We start from the raw sequence: 24,278 nt of genomic DNA, 5'->3' as shown, positions 1-24,278 counted from the left end.
CACTTAACTCTGTAAATTAAGTTGAAATGCGCAATAATTTTGTTAGATTGATTTTTTCTTCAAGAATATCAAACAGCAAATAATTCAGATATAAAATTATGTCAAAATATGTCGACAGAAAATATGTCTGACATATTTTATGTCAGCAGAAAATAATTCAGACATAAAATTATGTCAAAATATGTCGACAGAAAATATGTCTGACATATTTTATGTCAGCAGAAAATAATTTAGACATAAAATTATGTCAAAATATGTCGACAGAAAATATGTCTGACATATTTTATGTCAGCAGAAAATAATTCAGACATAAAATTATGTCAAAATATGTCGACAGAAAATATGTCTGACATATTTTATGTCAGCAGAAAATAATTCAGACATAAAATTATGTCAAAATATGTCGACAGAAAATATGTCTGACATATTTTATGTCAGCAGAAAATAATTCAGACATAAAATTATGTCAAAATATGTCGACAGAAAATATGTCTGACATATTTTATGTTAGCAGAAAATAATTCAGACATAAAATTATGTCAAAATATGTCGACAAAAAATATGTCTGACATATTTTATGTCAGCAGAAAATAATTCAGACATAAAATTATGTCAAAATATGTCGACAGAAAATATGTCTGACATATTTTATGTCAGCAGAAAATAATTCAGACATAAAATTATGTCAAAATATGTCGATAGAAATTATGTCTGACATATTTTATGTCAGCAGAAAATAATTCAGACATAAAAATATGTCAAAGTATGTCGATAGAAAATATGTGGGACATATTTTATGTCAGCAGAAAATATGCCTCAGACATATTTGACAGATAACAACCCTGCATATACTTAAGTATTTTTCTGTAACGGGTGTTTCTTGTAAAAATGTGGCCAGTAATTGGCGTAAGTACCCTACGTTCAGATTTGGACGTCTTTCAGTATTTCCAGTCTGATCTAAAACTGTATGTTCCGTCCGGACGTACAATGTATGTACAATGAACATACCAGTGTCCGCTGGGTCTTAATGAAAGTATAAAAAGCATAACTTTAATAAATTGTTTTAAAAATATAGTTAAACAGTATTTTCTTGAATTAACAGGCACAAACATAATTTTGTATTTTTAAGTAAAAAAAAAAAGCCTTATAAGCTATTGTCTGAGAAATCTAGGCAAAATAAGCAAATTCCAAAAGTGATGTCTTCAAATTGTCCTCATTTACAGGTATCTTGTAAAAGACAATGAAAGTAGACCACTCTTAAATTTTTTTTAAAAAATGCTTATTTATTTCGGAGATATCGGGTCCCGAAATTTAGCCCATTTTGAAAAAATTTTGCGCATGGAGTGCATTTGCTACTTTAAGGGGCAATCAGGGTTGTTATCTGTCAAATATGTCTGAGGCATATTTTCTGCTGACATAAAATATGTCAGACATAATTTCTATCGACATATTTTGACATAATTTTATGTCTGAATTATTTTCTGCTGACATAAAATATGTCAGACATATTTTTTGTCGACATATTTTGACATAATTTTATGTCTGAATTATTTTCTGCTAACATAAAATATGTCAGACATATTTTCTGTCGACATATTTTGACATAATTTTATGTCTGAATTATTTTCTGCTGACATAAAATATGTCAGACATATTTTCTGTCGACATATTTTGACATAATTTTATGTCTGAATTATTTTCTGCTGACATAAAATATGTCAGACATATTTTCTGTCGACATATTTTGACATAATTTTATGTCTGAATTATTTTCTGCTGACATAAAATATGTCAGACATATTTTCTGTCGACATATTTTGACATAATTTTATGTCTAAATTATTTTCTGCTGACATAAAATATGTCAGACATATTTTCTGTCGACATATTTTGACATAATTTTATGTCTGAATTATTTTCTGCTGACATAAAATATGTCAGACATATTTTCTATCGACATATTTTGACATAATTTTATATCTGAATTATTTGCTGTTTGATATTCTTGAAGAAAAAATCAATCTAACAAAATTATTGCGCATTTCAACTTAATTTACAGAGTTAAGTGAAAATAGTTTAACAAATTTTTTGCGTTTTTGCAATCAATTATGCTTCATAAAACTTTTACTTTAAACCCTATAAGCAAACATCAGTCATTTCATAAAGGTCTTTTTCTGCCCTTTTTAGCGATGTATCATTTGATAGTATTGACTAATATTGGCATTTATTGACTTATTTATTGATTATGACTTATTTATTGATTATGGCTAATATTGACATTAATAGTATTGACTAATATTGACATTTGATAGTATTGACTAATATTGACTAGTATTGAGGCATCATTTGATAGTATTTGATAGTATTTGATAGTATTGATTAGTATTGATTAGTATCGGCACTTTCCCTAATTAGAATGTAAAAACCATCTCAAGCTGAGTTTTTATTACTGAAAGTGGTTTTCATTAGTATGACAAAACTTAAAATTATTTCTTTGATTAAAATAATAATAAAAAAAAAAACTTTTTCAGTTATTTTTAATTACTAGTTGATCCTGAAAAAGATCTCATTATGAAAAATTGAATTCAAAAGATTCTATGAAAAAACGGTTCACAGAATTTCAAAAAATTCGTGCCAAATTAAATTCATTTAAGCTGAAGAATTTGAAATATTTCACAAAAGTTATATTCAGCTCATTAAATTCATATTAAGAAGACTAACCGGTAATAATTTATAACTAATTACGAATAATATACTTTTAGTTATAATAGTTATGATTTATTTAACAATAACATAATTGACAATTGCATTATAACAGCATAATTAACTGCCATAAACTTGCATAAAATGTTTTGAGTGAAATATATATTGGAATAATTATTTTTTTTGTTTTCCTTACGATCTAAAGTCAAAAATGGAGAAAAATTTATTGAATGAATCAACTATTAGTTAAAAATAACTAAAAATGTTTTTTTTTAAATATTATTTTAATCAAGGGAATAATTTTAAGTTTAGTCATATTAATAAAAACCATTTTCAGTAATAAAAACTCAGCTTGAGATGGTTTTTACATTCTAATAAGGGAAATCGCCAATACTAATCCATACTAATCAATACTATCAAATACTATCAAATACTATCAAATGATGCATCAATACTAGTCGATTTTCCCAAATGATACATCGCTAAAAATACTTTGTCAATAGTATTGACAAAGTATTTTTAGCGATGTATCATTTGATAGTATTGACTCAATACTATCAAATGATACATCGCTAAAAAGGGCAGAAAAAGACCATTATGAAACAAAAGATATTTGCTCATAGGATTTAAAATAAAAGTTTTATGAAGCATAACACAGGTCAACAAAAACAAAAATTTTTCCTGGCCAAAAAAACAATTTGTTTTTTATGTAGGATTTCTTATTTTGATTTCAAATATGCAACTCATTTTTTACCATCACGTCAAGTTGTAAAGATATTTGGGTTCAAATCTTTAGAGTTTGGGGAAAAGTCCCTAATATTGTCGAAAAAAAAGTTGTTCAAAAGTATGTCAACCTGAGTCTCAAAAGAAGCGTATTTTCATAGAGATTTTAAAATATGTCTGACAGATTTTATGTCAGCAGAAAATAATTCAGACATAAATTATGTCAAAATATGTCGACAGAAAATATGTCTGACATATTTTATGTCAGCAGAAAATAATTCAGACATAGAGTTATGTCAAAATATGTCGACAGAAAATATGTCTGACATATTTTATGTCAGCAGAAAATAGTTCAGACATAAAATTATGTCAAAATATGTCGACAGAAAATATGTCTGACATATTTTATGTCAGCAGAAAATAATTCAGACATAAAATTATGTCAAAATATGTCGACAGAAAATATGTCTGACATATTTTATGTCAGCAGAAAATAATTCAGACATAAAATTATGTCAAAATATGTCGACAGAAAATATGTCTGACATATTTTATGTCAGCAGAAAATAATTCAGACATAAAATTATGCCAAAATATGTCGACAGAAAATATGTTTGACATATTTTATGTCAGCAGAAAATAATTCAGACATAAAAATATGTCAAAATATGTCGATATAAAATATGTCTGACATATTTTATGTCAGCAGAAAATAATTCAGACATAAAAATATGTCAAAATATGTCGACAGAAAATATGTCTGACATATTTTATGTCAGCAGAAAATAATTCAGACATAGAGTTATGTCAAAATATGTCGACAGAAAATATGTCTGACATATTTTATGTCAGCAGAAAATAATTCAGACATAAAATTATGTCAAAATATGTCGACAGAAAATATGTCTGACATATTTTATGTCAGCAGAAAATAATTCAGACATAAAATTATGTCAAAATATGTCGACAGAAAATATGTCTGACATATTTTATGTCAGCAGAAAATAATTCAGACATAAAAACATGTCAAAATATGTCGATAGAAAATATGTCTGACATATTTTATATCAGCAGAAAATAATTCAGACATAAAATTATGTCAAAATATGTTAATCGAAAATATGTGGGACATATTTTATGTCGGCAGAAAATATGTCTGAAAATATGTCGACAGATCTGCCAGACATATTATGTCGTGACAACTCTGGGGGCAATTTAAGCAACATGAGAATGAAAGAAACTTTTTTTTTTTTTTTTTTGCAAACCTGTATAGATTTCTACAGTAAAAGTAAAAATTCAACATGGTTACATTTTTGGTCGTCTAGAAATCATGGTCCGAAACCACAAAATTTGAAATTTTACCCTAACTTTGAGCTCTAATATATCTTAAGGCCAATACTTGCACGTAGTTATCTTAGGTGTTTTTGAAAGACACTAAGGCATAAATTGATTTTTTGAAAAAAAAATCATGTGCACGCAAGGACCTGGAAAGGAGTAACCTGCCAAAAATCGTCTTTTACGTCCAACTCGCTTTGATAGTTTACCCATAACAACCGTGGCTTTAGGTCTGCCATGAAAAGTATAAGTTATTTAGTTTCCTTAAACATGCATCTTCCAATATCTGAAAAAAAAATCCATGTGCTCGGGTGATAAAAAGCCGAAAGAAGTCCTAGAAGTTGCTTTTATTTGCCAATTTTTTAACTAAAAAATATCCTAGCAACGGTATAAATATGCTTAGCAACGGATACTTTACAGCTTTAATAATTAGTACTGTAATCGAAAAATTTTAATATAATACTTTTTATAAAGGAATTGTACAAGAGTACATGAAAAAAATACACATAGCACTTAAATTAAATAGAAATAAAAATTTTACGTAAATAAATGCAATGTTCTATCTAATATAATATATTATATCAGGTAGAAGATATATATGTATATGTATGTATATATATATATATATATATATATATATATATATATATATATATATATATATATATATATATATATATATATATATATATATATATATATATACATATATATGTTCTACCTGATATAATACATTATATTAGATAGAACATTGCATTTATGTAAAATTTAGAACATTTCATTAATTACATTTGTAGTTAGAACAAGATAATACTGCGGGGACGAAATGACTGCTGACTTGGTGTAATATTTCTATTAATGACTACTTGGTACATACCATGCTTTACTTCAGTTACATAACATAAATTTCTTTAAGCAGTTTTTTAGTTGAAGAATTGAAATTTGATAGTAAAAACTGGTTGTTTTAAGCGTTGGAACAAAGATGGAATCTTTCAAATTAATGAATTGACTGCTGATATAACTAACCATTTAATAGCTTTAAAGGTATGAATAATATAATAATATTATTTGCTTTTTTATTAAAAAAAACAGGATTTCCTATTCCATAGATGAAAAATCGAACATTACTGTTTTATAGATATCACCGACAAACCAGTTGAATGAAAAAACCCTGATTGAAAGCCGATTACAAGCTTATCTTTCATGCTATGACTCATTATGTGCGTACCATCGTTTTTCTTTGGGTATTGGCTGGAAGCAGCCAAACGGTTGTCAATACCCAAGACATGAGTTTCAAATTGGTAAAAAAGCACCAAAAGTTAGATCTATCCTATTGAACACTCTTGCTGCTTATAATGAAAGGAATTCACCACTTCCTGTTGGAGCCGTGTTTTGCTTCAGCCACCTAAAAAGTATTTTTACAAATAGCAATATTGACATGTTAGAACCAGTTCCAAAACCAATAAAGTCACGCTTTCCTGCTGATGACATATATGTTCCAGGTATAACAATCATTTCAGATGAAACTATGGAAGAATCAAAAAAAGCAGCTAGCTCTTTGTGTGAAGCATTTGTAACAAGTCCACTGTCCTTTCAGATAAAGCGAAAGCGAATAGAAGACTTAACCCCAGGAACTAAACAGATAGTTAAGAAGAAATTTGAAAAATTTTAAATGCAGCTTGAGAAGATATTTGCTGAAGCAATTGCACCAGGTCAATCAGAGGCACTAATTTCTCAAGTGTTACACACTGAGGATGAAGAATATTTCAATTGATTGCAAAAGAGTTAGCAGCTGGTTTTCAAATCGGTGATTGGATTGTTGTTCCATACTTTATGCAATGGTATCCTGCAATAATTCAAAATGTAAGAAGTTATAACACTATAATATTGTATTTTTGTGTATTGAGATTTAACTGTGTATTACAAAATTATTGGTTTATTAACCATATTAACTAATTTCAAGGAATATTTAGGAAGCAGCAATGATTAGTGATGATGATATATATGTTTTTTGTATGGAATATTCTGCTGCACCTGGAAAGAACTGCTTCAAGTGGCCAACCAAAGAAAATATTCTCCAATATTCGTCTCTTGACGTTGTTTGTAAGATTGATGCACCAACAACAACTAATCAAAGAGGAGATTATTCACTCTCAAAAGACGATATTGACAACGTGAAAATTCAGATTGGCTATTAATAAACTTCTTATATTTTTTAGTAGTTCTTAGAAAACTGTATTTCCATTAATTTTAAACGGAAAAAACGTTGATCTTGAAGTTTAATGGTTCTTTCTTTCATTGATAAAGTTAAAAAAATTGTTTTTATCAAGTACTCTTGTACAATTCCTTTATAAACAAAGTGTTATATTAAAATTTTTCGATTACAGTACTAATTATTAAAGCTGTAAAGTATCCGTTGCTAAGCATATTTATACCGTTGCTAGGATATTTTTTAGTTAAAAAATTGGCAAATAAAAGCAACTTCTAGGACTTCTTTCGGCTTTTTATCACCCGAGCACATGGATTTTTTTTTCAGATATTGGAAGATGCATGTTTAAGGAAACTAAATAACTTATACTTTTCATGGCAGACCTAAAGCCACGGTTGTTATGGGTAAACTATCAAAGCGAGTTGGACGTAAAAGACGATTTTTGGCAGGTTACTCCTTTCCAGGTCCTTGCGTGCACATGATTTTTTTTTCAAAAAATCAATTTATGCCTTAGTGTCTTTCAAAAACACCTAAGATAACTACGTGCAAGTATTGGCCTTAAGATATATTAGAGCTCAAAGTTAGGGTAAATTTCAAATTTGTGGTTTCGGACCATGATTTCTAGACGACCAAAAATGTAACCATGTTGAATTTTTACTTTTACTGTATAAATCTATCCAGGTTAGCAAAAAAAAAAAAAAAGTTTCTTTCATACTCATGTTGCTAAAATTGCCCCTTAAAGTAGCAATTGCACTCCATGCGCACAATTTTCTCAAAATGGGCCAAAATTTTGGACCCAATATCTCTAAAATAAATAAGCATTTTTGAAAAAAAATTTACCAGTGGTCTACTTTCATTGTCTTTTACAAGATATCTGAAAATGAGGACAATTTGAAGACATCACTTTCAGAATTTGCTTATTTTGCCTAGATTTCTCAGACAATAGCTCTTAAAAAAGCGAATAAAGACTCATCATTTTCTGATGAGTCTTTATTGATGAAACATGAAATTAATGAGAAAAAATTTTTATTAATTGATTTCTACTAACTTAATTTATAATTGCTCTGTTCCTTTAAGAACATTGAGCACTCTATTTTGTAGAATACATATTAAAGTTGTTTATTAAAGTTATTTAAAACAGTTTTACTTTGAAATTAAGTATATTCTAATATTTATGAGTATCTTTTGGAAACTATTATTGATTGTAAATGGAAATAAATGTAAATGTAGTTAATTAATTTGTATCGTTTTAACCATTCTCTGATTGAATAATAGTTGAATATATACCAAAAGACCAATTTCAAGACTTTTTTTTTTGCCAAGACAAGTAACCTTTTTAAGTAACCATTTAAGAAACCATTTAAGTAACCATCTAAGTAACCATTTAAAGTTAAGTAACCTTTGACATGTATTTTCACACTAATACAAGTAGGATTTAAAAAAAAAAATGACGGTGATCAGAGTTTGGGAACAATAATCTTAAAACAAGTACCCCAAGGTCCCAATATTTGTTATTGAATGGGGCAATAATGAACATTGTGAACGCGACTAAAGTTTATCTGCAAAAAATTCTCATTCAGTAAAAAAATATTTTAATGTTCAGAAATTAGGTTTATCTAACCTTGTAAAGTTGACTTTATCTTGATCACCATTTTCAAACAATACTATGAATTTCTATCTATTTCTATCCATACGACAATAAATTTTTTTATTTCTTCTTCTTCTTCTTCTAGAAAAAAAAAATATATATATATATATTTTTTAAATGACGACATTTTTTTTTTTTTTTTTTTATTATTTATTTTTGTTCCATAACATACATTTTCGTGATTACATAATTAAGATTCGTTAAGATTGAATATAAATATAAATATAAAAAAATCACAAACATAAATAATAAACAAACTTCTGTAATACGAACTGTAAGAAGAACGCGGGAAACTTGCAGAAGACCAAAAGGTCTTATCATCAAGAACCGCTTTACATTGTCATATATATATATATATATATATATATATATATATATATATATATATATATATATATATATATATATATATATATATATATATATATATATATATATATATATATATATATATATATATATATATATATATATATATATATATATATATATATATATATATATATATACGTATAGAAAAATAAAAATTTTCACTTTAAATTGTTACAATATAATTGTATTAAAGTGTAAGATAACAATTATACAAACATGTATTGTTACTTTTTCTTAATATTGCTAACGCAATATTTGAAATATATATTAAAATATATTAAAAAATAAGAGTTTATATAAGAAGCTAGCAGTGAACAAATTAAGAAAAAATCAGTAAGTAAATTTTTATACTTTAAAATACTCTTTTTTATAGTTTTTTTAAAGCCATTTAAGTTTTCAAGGTTAATGATGTTTTGATTAAGTAATAAAAACTTATTCCAGATATGAGGTGCACGATAAGTAATTTTAAATTGCTCAAGCTTAGTTTTGCATGAAGGCTCTAAAAGGATACTATTTGTGCGCAACAGGTATTTATACTCGGGCTTTTGTTTATAAAGACTATAGAAAAATGAAGGAGTTTTTTGCATTTTACTATTATACATAAGACTTAGAACATTATATATATTTAGTTCAAACAATGTTAGTAAAGACATCTGTTCAAAAAGAGGCTTTGTGTGCTCTTTTTTATTTTTAAAACTAATTATTCGTATAACATGCTTCTGTTTACGATAGAGAGGTTCTAGTTTGCTTTTATAGGTACTACCCCATGCTGTATTACCATAATTTAAATATCTTTGAACAAAGCTATAGCAGACTTGTTTGAGTAGCGGTTTTTTCAATAAATGGCGTGATCGGTATATTATTCCGATACTTTTAGATATTTTACTACCTAAATAGGCGACATGTTTATTCCAATTTAGATTTTCGTCAATAAAAACAACAAAAATTTAGTATCATTATCCCTACTTATTTCTCTATTTTCAATAAACAATTTTGGAAGAGAAGATTCGACTTCTTTTTTTTTATAAGAAGGATGAAATAAAGAAAACTTCGTTTTACTTGAGTTAATAGAAAGTTTATTTGCCCTAAACCATCCAGAAATTTTTTCTAATTCTTTATTCATTTCTACGCACAGTTGGTTTATAATTTTTCCGGAGGTAAAAAAGTTGCTGTCATCAGCAAATAGTATAGTTGAAATTCTTTTTGATGCCCAATAGAGATCGTTAACATAGATTAAAAAAAGCAAAGGCCCAAGTATTGAACCCTGAGGAACACCACACTTTAATATAGAAGGATTAGAGAGTTTATTATCTCCATAGTATATAGATTGCACACGTTTATCTAAGTAGCTTTCTATCCATTTGTTCGTTCTACCCCTTATGCCATACATGTTAAGCTTTGATAATAATATAATAATAATACTATAATATTTAGGTTTTTTTAATTTTCTCAAAGAGACTTGCATAACTCTTGTATTCCGATTTTGTTTTATCGCATTTTTTTTAAGGTACTTTATATATAATCGTTGTTTCCGCTTAGATGATTTTTTAAGACCTTTACTCAACCAAGGTGAATTTATGTCTTTAAATTTAATTGTTTTTACAACTTTGGGGAAGTGTTTGTCATAAAGAAATAAAAAAATATCTATAAGCGTATTATACATTAAATTGGTATCATTTGAGGATTCTAAATTTGACCAGTCAATATTGGCAAACTCACTTTTAAAGTTAACCTGGCTATCCAAAGAAAAATGCCGCCTTGTGATTTTTTTTTTTTTTAATTTTAATTTTATTTGAGGTATTTATTGAAATAAATATCGGAAAGTGATTCGATATAGATGTTTTAAATACTCCTTTCTTTAAGGAGATATCAAATAAAGAATTTGTTAGTATATTATCTATTAGTGTTGCCGAATTTTTTGTAATTCGGGTTGGTTTATTTATAAGAGGAATTACACCAAATCGAAATAAATTATTGTAAAAACTTTGTGTTTCTTACGACATCTTGTATGAGAGTTGAATAAATTTAATATATGAACATCAACAAATACGAGTTCTCTCAATACTAATTTTTTTATTTTATCTAAGAAATTTTCGCTAGATTATTGATACTAGCATCTTCAGTTTTAATTACAAATTATTAATTAAATTAAATTAGAAACAAACGGTAACGTCACTTTTTGATGGCTGCTTTAAAGTTCGCTTTAATTGGGCTTCTTTAATACTACGTATGTATAAAAAATATGGCGTCCAGAATTGCGTTTTTACATGTTGACCATCATCTAAATTCATAGCTTCATTTTTAGGTCCGCATTTGTTGAACTGAATTTCGATTGCCTCTCGAACTTTTCTTTCAATTTTTTGGGTTCTACTTTTAACGTCTTTACTTGATCTCATTTTATACTACATGAACATTTAATTTTATGATGCCCAATTGCAGATTGTAAAAGCAAAAACAAATATGGCAAAATCGAAGAATCAATATATCTTTCTTCAAAAATGTGTAAAACGTAAATTAATACCAAAATCGCTTCGAGTTCAAAAAATGTTTGTTAAATCTGAATATTGTCTGATCAAAAAATTTAATATCTTGAAAAATAAGAATTTAAAAGAAAAAGCTGAGACTCCTTCATTTCTTAAAGATGTCGTGTTAAACTTATGTGAAACGGAAATACCTGAAAACCACTGAAATCTTTTAGAACTAGGACCTAAAGTTGTTCCAACTATACAAAATATACCCTATTTAGACATTATTTCAGTAACAGAATCCACTGCGTTAAAACTAGAGTATTGCAACAAAATTGAGAGTTCATAAGACTTACGCAGAAACGTGTTGAGGCAACTTGAAATGCTTAAACCACAAAAAACAGTAATTTAAATTATAAACAGAAGGAAGCATTAAAACAAATAAAAGAGGACAAAAACATTGATATATAATCTTTTGATAAAGGAGCAGTCTTTATTAGAATAAAACACAACAAACCCATTGACAAAATTCGTCAAGAGATTGGCAAAACAAAAATAACTAAAGAGGTCCCTACCACTACATTTGTTACTAAAATTAGAACTTACCTATCAAAATTGAATAAAAAAGGGCGATTTACCAAAAAAGAATATGAAAGTCTTTACCAAGCGACCCAGTACCGCCACCTATGTATGGTGTAATTAAAGCGCACAAACCGGAAAAATCATACTCTATGCGATTAGTAGTTCCAACCATCGGGACACCAAGTTATAAAATATCACAATATCTAGTAAATATATTTCAACCAATTTTAGATAAAAACATAACAAAGTTAAAAATTTGTCAACTTTTGTAAAAACAGCTAAACTTTGGAATGTCAAACGATGAAATACGGGTATCTTATGACGTTGTCAATTTATATCCATCAATTCCTCTGGGAGAGGCTGCAAAAATTCTTTTTGATATATTAGAGCACTTCCCAAATTGAAATAAACTAACAAAACTAAGCATTTCAGAAATAAAATCACTAATAGAACTGTATTTATATAAATGTTATTTTTTATGGAATGAAGAAATTCACGAGCTTGTAGATTCAGGTCCAATAGGACTTACACTCATGGTAGTTCTTGGTAGGAAGGTTTCCTGCAATTTTTTGAAAATTAAGCAATCGACATTGCGCTTCATTCTAATCCATCGTTAGAAATAAAATCGTTTTTCAGGTACGTAGATGATAGCCACGCCAGATTTACAAATAAAGATAATGCCACCCGTTTTTAGACATCCGAATAAACAATAATCGAAAAGGTAATCATGATTTTAACATACATCGAAAAAAAGCAATAACAAATATTCAGGTTAAGCCCAATTCAAACCACAATCCAAAAATCTTAGAAGGAATATTTAATGGATTTATTCATAGAGCTTTATCATTTTGCTCTGAAAAATTTTTAAATTAAGAAATCGATTTTCTAATAAATGTGTTTTATGAAAATGGATACGAAAAGAAAAAATTACAAGACCTTGCAAATATTGTTATAAAAAAACGACACTCAAATAATAAAATAGTTTTATCTAACAACGAAGCAACCATGGCCTACTATATAACACGGCCGGATTTGTTGCCTTGAACGCAAAAAATTAGTGGGCCGATTTTAGGTTTTTAGCTTTTGAATCAAAACCTGAAGGTAATTCTATAAAGACATTAATAATATTTAAATAATTTGCTCTTAGCTATAATTATTACTATCACCAAAATTCTTAACCTTCAAACACTAAAACAGTTAGCTAATAATAAATCATGATTGCATTAAGCCAAATGAACTATCTATTTTAGCCATCAATATTAATCTACAAAATCTTAGTCCTAAAATTATTGGTTCAAACAACTAAAATTAACAAAAATGTTAGTAAAACTAGCATAATTTTTAAATGTACACATTTACTGAAAGCATTTACATTTATTACAAAAAGATTAATCAAGTCAAGTTTCTTTCGTTTCTCAAAAAAACGATATACATATACTATGTTGTTATGGGTTTATTCATTTGTCTTTTTTGGTTTGTCGAACTTTAAAGGCAGCAACTTCATTTTTTCTAATGTTTCCATTTTTTATTTGTTGCTCATTGTTAAAATATATGTTGGTAATAATTGTATTTACCAAATGCCTTCACCATTCCTCATGTTCTATACACATAAAATCACTATCACTTGGTTGATATTTTTCTAGCGCTAGCAAGGATGCATTTTTTATATCATGGGAATACTTTAATAACATTTTCTTTACAGTGTCCAGAATTATAAACCCATTACAAACATAGTTAGCTAATTCTTTGGAAGGTTTTGTTAAACCACCACGTGAAAGAATTTCCAGATATTCTGTTGAGACTTTATTGAAACTTAATGATTTCAGACAGTTAGAACAGTTATATTTATCCCCAATCTTTTTCGCGATGTAACCAGATATATTGATTGCAACTTTGTAAGAGTCATGACAAAGCTCATTCTCTTGAATTTCATTGCTATATTTTTCCAATTTTATTAAAAGTTCATTTTTGTCAATTTTTGTATCAAGTTTAAGATTGCTCGTTCAACAATTGATATTGGCTTTAATTAAGGATTTCATGCATAATATCTTTTCAGAGCTTTGAACTTCACGTAAACTGACTAAAAATCTTCCACCGCTCATTTGTCGATATTTACTGAAATGTCTTTCTAATGGATCAGTTTGAAACCTGCTAGTTAAAACATATTTATATCCTTCTGAAAATAAATCTTCAATCAGACTTGCAGTACCCTTCAGTGTTGTAATTAATGCATTAGTTGTTTGAGCAGATAAAGTATACTTATTACATCTTTGAAACTGCAAGTTTTTCCATTCATTAATCCATGTTGCAAAAACTCGAAAAAATTGTGACTTTTTTTCACCTGGAATAGCTGCATTACCAATCCTATTGTTTGTATTAAACATTACCTTTGAATTAGAAATAGTCCACCAAATATTAATAAGCCTTAGAAATCCAGCAGCTGCAGTTTCGTTTGGAAAATAGCTGATGATTGCAGCAAAGGTGGTTTCATCAAAAATATTTAAAGCTAAAGGAACACTTTGTTTGTTGTTTCCTGGATGTAAAGTTTGGGCAGACAATTTGAAAGCTTTTTTTAAGTTAGCAGGTAACAATTCATCTTTCTCATAAACATTATGCAATAAACTCCAAGAAATTTCTCCAGCTTCAACATGAATAATATCATCAAACTCAATAAAATCAAAAGGTGGAAATACAAACCGTTTTGAATTTAATAAATTATTTCTAATGTTTTTCAGTAAATGAACACTGTCATATAAATTGTAAACCCGGTGTCCCATAAAAGTAAAATATATTTCATTATCTTGTTCACCAAACTTTAAACGTAGAATTTTAAATGCTGAAACATTTGTTGCATGATTGTCAGTTATTATAGCTCGTACATTAAAAGATGCTTTATATAAAGTATCTAACGTTTCTTCTATATGTGAACTAATCATAGAACCAGAAATTTGAAATTCTGGACAGGCCTTAATTACAAAGGGGATAGATTCTTTCAAGCTAACCACCATGAACACAACTATACCAGAATAGAAATTACCATCATCATCAGCACCAATTAAACTTCCTCCATGGAAGTGAAGAAAGTGGAAACTCTTCTAATAGCAAAGTATAAGCCTGTTTTGATGTATATCTGCGCATTAGAGAAAATCTAATGATTTCATTTGTGTAGATTGGACATCCTTGTGGTTTATAAAGAGATAATTTATATAAATCTGATAATACACTTTTTGATACGTTCTTTGCAACTTCATGCATATAAGAAACAAAATTAACAAGCATACTGGCACTGGTCAATTTACAAACACTGTCTTCTCTAAACCATTTAGGCAATGGAACTGGGATACCTTTCATATGTAGCTTTACATGTAAGTCTTTATCAATAGTAATACTCTCAATGTTAGGAGTAACATCCCCGTCGTCGAAATAAATTCGAAGAAATAACACACGGTTATCAACTAGTTTAAATGAAAATCCTGCTAGACAAAAACTTTCATTAAGATCTATAATGCTTTTAATTGTATCATGTTTTCTAAAATCGTATGTTTCATCGAGAAAAGGATGAGAATATATACGAACTGCAGGGGGCTTACGTAAAGCTGAGGTTGATTGAATTAAAGATGGCTTTGATAGGATGTTTTGGTTGGTAATAATTGTTGGTATAGGATTTTCGCAATAATTCAATGTTATACGTTTACCTCTTTTCAAATATTTATCTTCAAAATAATCGATACATATAACTGAGTTTTCTCTGGGGCTCCAATCAGCTCGGTTGACAAACTTAATCCAACAATTTCGAAGATCTAACTGATTGCTATCAGGAAAACTAAACACAGTTTTGTATGTTACGTGGTTGCTGTTACTGGAACATTCTTTAATCTTTCGCTTATAATTACTTCTACAACCAACAACACAACACTTTTTTGGCATTGCAAAATAAAGTATTACTTGAATTAAAAAAAGTTTAATTTAAGATTGTTAAATCGGTTCATTGTAAACTTCAAACTCGTGTTTTTTCGGCCCACTAATTTTTTGCGTTCAAGGCAACAAATCCGGCCGTGTTATATAGTAGGCCATGTGCCAACTATATCACTACCGTGGATCCCAATATTATCAACAAAACTTCGAAAAATCTTTAGGAAAGCAGGTTACAGGGCAGTCTTTAAATCTATTTCAAATCTTAAATCTTCGCTAACTTCACGCAACAAAACAAAACTACCATCAAATAGCCATCCCGAAGTATACCCAATAGAATGCGAGTGTGAACAAAAATACATCGGCGAAACAAAAATGAAAATAGAAACAAGAACAAAACAACACCAAAAAAATGTTTTGAAAGAAAAATTAGAACAATCTGCAATTGGGCATCATAAAATTAAATGTTCATGTAGTATAAAATGGGATCAAGTAAAGACGTTAAAAGTAGAACCCAAAAAATTTGAAAGAAAAGTTCGAGAGGCAATCGAAATTCAGTTCAACAAATGTGGACCTAAAAATGGAGCTATGAATTAAGATGATAGTCAATATGTAAAAACGCAATTATGGACGGCATATTTTTTATACATACGTAATATTAAAAAAGTCCAATTAAAGCGAACTTTAAAGAAGCCATTAAAAAGTGACGTTACCGATTGTTTGTAATTTAATTTAATTTATAATTTGTAACTAAAACTGAAGATGCTAGTATCAATAATCTAGCGAAAATTTCTTAGATAAAATAAAAAAATTAGTATTGAGAGAATTCGTATTTATTGATGTTCATATATTAAATATATATATATATATATATATATATATATATATATATATATATATATATATATATATATATATATATATATATATATATATATATATATATATATATATATATATATATATATATATATATATATATATATATATATATATATATATATATATATATATAAATATATATATGTATATATATATATATATACATACAGGAAGTCGGTGTTTGGTACTTTCTTACATGTTTGTAAAAATCCGGATATATCCAACTTAGGTAGTCAGGGTAGTTTAAACTCATCGTAGGGTACAATTTTTTTCAATTCATTGTATAAATTACATGAATTGCTGTTCGAAATATTCAACTTAATGAATTAAAACTTTCTCCTAAAACCATAGATACAGATATATTCCTTCTTTTTTTTTAAGAATAAGCAACCATGATATATTCGGAAAACTGACACAAATAGAATAACAAAAATTTTCAATAAAGATTAAAGATTAATAAGTTTATCATTAATTTAATTCATTAGTCTCAATTTTGATCCCCGTGAAAATCTCAGTCAGGTCTTAACCACATTTAAAAATAAATGCTATTCGAAAATATACAATATTTATTAAGGTGCATCATGGAGATGTATCATACTGCCGATTTGAAAAAGTTATCAAATTTTTTTTACATTTTTTCAAACATTTTTTTACATTTTGGTGTAAAATGTTACTAAAATATTACTTTTTTTTAAAGTTTCAACTAAAACTTTGAAGTTTTTTTTATTAATAAGATTTCTTGAGTAATGTAATTAAGAATGCAAAAAAAAAAAAAAAATAATAAAACTTAGGATAATGTTAATTAACAATGCAAAAAATAATAATACTAATATTAATAACAATAACAAAAATATTAACAATAGTATTATTAATAATTATATAGAAATAAATTTAAGTTTTAATTAAATTAACAAAAAATAAAGTCAAAATAATTACTTACAACTAATATAAAGTGAATAAAAATTCTTGTTTTATGACTAAATAAAGAAACTAAGAATTTTATTTCTTAAAGATAAGTTATTAGAAAAAAAATTCTAATATTTTACTGAAGTCTGTTTATATGATTAATTTCTTTTATTTTTGTTTATGTTTACGTTAAGTTTTTGTTTATTGTTTACATTTTGTTTTGCGGTAATATTCGGTCAAATTCCAAACATTTAATTTATGCAATTTATGACTTCTGATTGGAAACGTATCAGGTGGGAAATCGAGAAAAATCTATTTCCTTTATTTTAATTTTTAATGAAAGCAATTCAAATTTCTGTTATTTCACTGGTTGGTTTAGTTGTGTTGTTGATTAATTGATAAAATTTTGAAATCGTATTGATAAGTGATTAGAGTAATAAATAGATTTACATAAATTATTCAATAAATAAATTTACATTAATTATTCAATAATAATATTTTCTCCTTTCAACAAGTTAAAGGAGCAATCTAATTGAAAAATATTTTTTTCAAAACAAGGTACCATTTTTTTTTAAACCAACATTTGTGGGTGGTGTTGGTCGAAGATTTAATGTGATGCAGGTTGAAATCGGTTTCATTGCGCAATATACCTTTGTCTGTCTTTAGCTTTAAAAAAGACAGTTGAACATACGAAATAAGCAGAAGATTTAATTATGAAAAAAATATTTAAAAAATACTTTTTAGAATAACAAAAAAAAAAAAAATTTAAGCATTGTGCATTTTGCAGATATGCCAAAATCATTTTTAATACCGCGTTATTCGGACGATTCAACCAATAATGTGGTTCATCTAGAACACGAAGCTGTAAAGACTGAAGAAAAAAAAGATTCAAAAGGTGCACATTCTTAAAAGCTTATATTTAGTAACACCCAATATAAATGCAGATTCTGAAAGTTAACAATAATTTAGCTATTGTTAGTGTAATTATAATTAATATAGTTACAAACGATGCAATTACTAATCATTTTATTTTGTCTCTTTTTTTTTAGCTATTGATTTCTATAAACAAACATATAAACAAACACATAAACATTATTGATGTACCACAAACTTCAAGTATTTACTTATACTTAAAAAAAGAAGAATATTAATATACTTTACTATAAATGAAATGTAATATTATAACAAACAAATACTTTGATAGTTAAGTATTTTACATCATATATATATATATATATATATATATATATATATATATATATATATATATATATATATATATATATATATATATCTATATATATATATATATATATCTATATATATATATATATATATATCTATATATATATATATATATCTTGTATGAGCGTTTTAAAAGTTTTGTTGTTAGAAATTTTTGCTTTATTTTGAATCTTGTATCTTTATCTTTAACAAAAAACAATTTGTTCGTTGTTAAAGATAAAGATGCTTGAGCACCGCGGAAAAGCATTTAACTAGAAAGTTTACGTCTCCTTCTTGAAAGCTGAAAGACCTAGTATTAAAATCTAGCAAAAATTTCTTCAAGTAATAAAGAAGTTATAAGTTGATGAAAAGTTAAAAAAACTTTAATTGATATCTACTTAATAATTAATATATAGTAAATTATTTAGCAATAAACCAATTATTGAACAAGAAAAAATATTTCTTTGGAATATCGCGAACAAAATTTTTTGATAGAGTTGTCAATATTTATAAGGAGTCGTTATAAGAGTTGCTAAATATTTAACTGTGAATTTGTGGTTCTTCCTGGTTAGGTAAAACGGTTCTAAAATCTTCAACCTAAATTAAAAAAAGTTTTACTAAAACTAACATGAAATGAAAATAGTATTTCCACCAACTTGCCACTAACAAATGTCCACTAACTAACAGTTTCTAACCACTTCTGAATCATCTAGCAATAAGGTAACGGCTACTAACCGCCACTGAATCATCTAACAATAAAGTAACGGCTACTAACCGCCACTGAATCATCTAACAATCAACTAACAGCTATAAACCGCTACTGAATTGTAACCACTAAATGATACTAACCGCCTCTGAATAACTGAATTATCTTTATAATTTATTAACTAATTTTATAATTTATTAGCTATTAATTAACTAAATAGTTATTTCTCAATTTTAATAATTAATTTTCATCTTGAGAAACTTGTAGTTAAGTGTCAAATATTTTTTTGTTCTTTAAAAGCTATGCTAGCAGGCCATCAGTTAAATTTTTTTTGTACTTAAAAAAGAAATAAGTTATATTTTTGCTTCAACTGCTTAAATTTTAACTAAAACTTTTTTGTTAAAGGTTTTGTACTGGGAGCAAACCATGAGTTTATTAATGATCATCTCTATTCATTGCAACCACCTGAATCTCCAGCTACATTAAAAGCAAACAAGCCATTTGAATCAAGCGAGTTAGGAGAATTGTTTGAGTCTAGTCCTCTTACCCAACTTTCTTTAATTGCATCTAAAAATTTATTTTTAAAAGATGAAAAGCTCGGTAATGAAAAATCCGTAATTCAATTGAATACTGACTGGAAGAATGATGAATGGAAAAATATAGAGACCTTACTTGCCGCTGCCCAGTTGTTAAAACTTAAAGAAGACGGAAAGTTGATGTTAAACAAATCTTCTAATGATTCAAACAAAAAACCATTTTGGATTCTTCATAAAAGTCTTCCTAGTCCATCAGAATCCGAAAAGTCTGAAAATTCTTTGGAAGAAAATTTAAATGCGTACTTTCCTGCCAAATACCAATGCACTCAATGTCACAAAATATTTAAAACAAAATATACACTCACTATTCACATGCGCATGCCAGATCACACGCAGACTAGACCTTTCGTTTGCAATATATGTAATAAAGGATTTAGGCTCTCTAGCACGCTATGCAGACATAAAATTATTCATACATCTGAAAAACCCCATAAATGCCCTGACTGCAACAAAGCTTTTAATCGATCATCAACCCTAAAAACTCACATGAAAACTCATTCTCAAAAAAAAGATTTTAATTGCGAAATTTGTGGAAAAGGTTTTCATCAAAAAGGTAATTTGCGGAATCATCGTTTAGTTCACAGTGGAGAAAAACCACATAGTTGTCTCGAATGCGGAAAAACATTTTGCAAAATATCAAATTTAAAATTTCATTTGCAATCGCATGACGAAAAATCTTGATTTTAAAAGCTAGTATGAGTTTAATTATTTACAATTTTTGAAGTTTTAACTTTTATATTATGTTTTTAAATTTTTTAAACAGACGAGAAACAAAATTATATGCACTTTATTGTATAAAAATTTTATATTTTGCATATTTGTTACGGTTTTCTACACGCTATTTTTGCGTGATATTTGCGCTCATTCTGAATTATTTGCTTGTACAAAATTGACGTAAAAAATTGTTTCCGTTTTTTATTTCATTGATATTTATATTACAGTTAATTGTAAATATTTTTTAACTTTAAACTTAGAACAATATTGAAATGAAAATAAAAATTAGCAAAAAACATTTTATTGCAGTTTTTGTTTATATTTTTAAAATATATGAATATTTGTGTTTTAATAAATGTTTGTACTTTTGTTATATTTGTTAATATGTATGTGATACTTGTTGAAAAGTTTACTGTGTGCTCTGTGATAAGACTGTAAGGACTTATTGTTGATAAGTTTATTTTGGTCTCTATGATAAGACTGTGAGAACTTCTTGAAGCACATTAAATTTAAAAAATTCAGAATAAAAAACATAAACTAATAGTGCAAAAGAGTCTAGGATTTAACAGCCTCTTATTCTATCATGGATTATCATAAAAGCCCGTGTTTCATAACTGTTTGCAAAGAGTTTTGCAGACCTTGATCCAATAGAGTTAAAATATTATAAAAAAGTTGTAAAAAAAAGTGTTATTTTAAACATATAATTAAAAAAATATTTTGCTCCAACCTTTATTTTGATATGCCTACAAAAAATAAAAAAAAGTTCCAAATGTAAAAAAATTCGAAATGTATTTTGTAAAATGTAACCAGATTAATGAGTCGAAACAAGTTTTTGTTTTGCAGTAGCTTTAATTAACAACTGTTATTCTTTTGTCCACTATAAAGATTGCAATGCAAGACTGTAGGGTAGGGTGGGGCAAGATGCCCCCCTTAACAAACTTTAGCGTATATAACAAATACTTTTACATTTTCTTGTAATTTTTCTTTTTAATATCAAAGTCTACTTATAAGAGAAGACATTGGTAAGATAAAATAACTACTTTATTACTGGTGATAAGCTTTAAAATTAAAAAAACTAATAATTGTGCGAGGAGACATCTTGCCCCAGCCGTGGGGCAAGATGCTCCAAAGAGTGCATCTTGCCCCAAACCTTTTAAACAGCTGTTAAAAATAACTATCAGTTAAAATAAAAGCTATTAATAGTTCTTTATTAAAACTCTTTACATTTTATTAAAATAACTGAAATATAAACACTGCAATTATTCTATGCAATTGTCTTGAAGATAAATAACTTTTTTTAATTTATATCACTAACATAAATGTTCAAATAAAATATACATGACTATGATTCACAGTAGTAGCATAAGTCCGAATCATCTGGACCACATGAAAAGTGGTACCAAGATGTACATTTACTACATTGTGTCCAATCATCAAATGGTGGCACATTGTATGGACAAGAGCATATGGTGCATAGAGTTGTATCAGTGATAAAAATTTCAGAGGCAGAAACCATATTTTTCTTCTTTTTCATTTGTTTCTTTATGCCATTAGGTCTTTCTGCTTTCTGCTTTTCAGGCTTTTTCACCTTTTTTGTCTTCAAATTTATTTGATTTCATTTTTTGCTTGATCACCTTATTAAGTGCAGCCTTTTCTTTACGCAATATGACTGCTTGTTGCTTTTTTTTTACATTGTTTTCATGCTCTTCTAGTCGCTTCTTGAAAGGTGAAGAAGTAAGGTTTTCAGCTGACTCTGTCTTTCTCTTTCGTTGTCTTAAAACAGGAATTTTGGGACGTGGAGAAATCTTTTCCAAAATATTTAAGGGAGAATTAAGGCCAAGATACTCATCAACAATTGGCAAAACTGCATCATCAACAGCCTTCAATTTTGCAGTATTAGTTGTTGTGCTCATGACATTTGCCAACTGTATAGGTGCAACAAGAGGCAAATTAGGCAATTCACTAGATTGCTGACAGATTTTCAATGGCTCAGCTTCATTAGTGAGCAAAGCTGCTTCAAAGGCTTCATCATTAAAAATAAGGTCATTTATTGGGTACAAACCAGAGCATCTAAAACCATTGATTGCTTTGTCAATGTTTGCAGTAAAGTTGTAGGCAGTTGCAAAAATACCTGCCATGTCAAAAAATGAAATTCTACGCCCCTGATGTGATAACATCCAGTTGCTTGCTGCTGTATTGTTGCCAACTTTTAATGGTTTAAAAAATGTACGATCTAAAGGTTGCATCTTGTGTGTACAATGAGGTGGAAGAGTTATGAGATGGATCCCATTGTCACGACAAAAGTTAATGGCCTCAAGTGTTTTGTGACTGTGATGACCATCAAGTACAAATTATTGCTCATTAGTTTTAGATGCATGAGTCACAGCAACAAAATGTGTTAACCATTCAATGAATAAAGATGAATCAGTCCATCCACTGGAGCTAACTCTAATAATTAAGCCTGAAGGTGCACCAACAGCCAGCCTATCAGTCATTCGCTTATGGGGAAATATAAATAAGGGTGGGACATAAGTGCCACTTGCACTCATTGCACACACAACTGTCACAGTAGCACCTCTTTCTCCACTAGTTATTTTCGAAACTTGTCGTTTGCCTTTCGTTGCAATTATTTTTCCTGGCTTATGGACATTTGTGATTCCAGTTTCATCCATATTCCAGAGCTGTTTGGCTGAAAACTTATGTTCCTCAAATGACTTGTATACTGAAAAAAACTGATTTACTTTTGGTTTATTGAAGCCAATGGCTCTGCTTATACTGGTGGCTTGTGGAGTTCGAATAGAAAGTTGTGGATTGCGAGACATGAATCCTCGCAGCCAATCCACTCCTGCCATTTTTTACTCTTTATTAAAAGGATTATCGATTCCCATTTGCTTAGCAAAATCATATGCTAGGCGACGCACATCTATTGTTGTCAAGCCAAATAATGCTGTTTCCATAATCTGAACTTGTGTAACAATCTTTAATTCAAATTCTTTACTAAAAACAGGAACTTTTCCACCCAGAGACAAACCACCAGCTACTTTTACTTTTCCATCTCGATGACGTTGTAATGTTTTTTTATTAATACTAAATTCTGATGCAACATTCTTTAGACTGCAGCCCATCTTTATTACATCTAATGCTGACTTTATTCTATCATTTGTTGCACCTCTCTGTGTTTTTCGCCCATAATTTCTCACCATTATTTGTAATATTTAAATATGTATCTAAAGAAATATTAAAACCTTAAAATTTTAATTATATAAACATACCAACACATACACAGTATTATATAATTATT

At 27.9% G+C, this 24,278-nt stretch overlaps 2 protein-coding genes across 2 annotated transcripts; one reads left to right on the top strand and one right to left on the bottom strand.

The window, feature by feature from the left end:
• Positions 1-18,267: 18,267 nt before the first annotated feature.
• On the top strand, positions 18,268-21,042 carry LOC101240226 (zinc finger protein 43). The gene is made up of 2 exons (XM_065791809.1): positions 18,268-18,632; positions 20,073-21,042. Exons 1-2 carry the CDS (start codon positions 18,527-18,529, stop codon positions 20,942-20,944), a joined length of 978 nt encoding a protein of 325 aa, XP_065647881.1. The 5' UTR covers positions 18,268-18,526; the 3' UTR covers positions 20,945-21,042.
• A 2,286-nt stretch (positions 21,043-23,328) lies between these two features.
• Positions 23,329-23,829, bottom strand: LOC136076262 (uncharacterized). The gene has a single exon (XM_065789736.1). It carries the CDS (start codon positions 23,827-23,829, stop codon positions 23,329-23,331), a length of 501 nt encoding a protein of 166 aa, XP_065645808.1.
• Positions 23,830-24,278: the final 449 nt, after the last annotated feature.

Source organism: Hydra vulgaris, chromosome 02 (genome assembly GCF_038396675.1).
Source record: "Hydra vulgaris chromosome 02, alternate assembly HydraT2T_AEP".
In the NCBI taxonomy this organism is placed as follows: domain Eukaryota; kingdom Metazoa; phylum Cnidaria; class Hydrozoa; order Anthoathecata; family Hydridae; genus Hydra; species Hydra vulgaris.
This window is presented reverse-complemented; position numbering and strand designations above follow the sequence as displayed.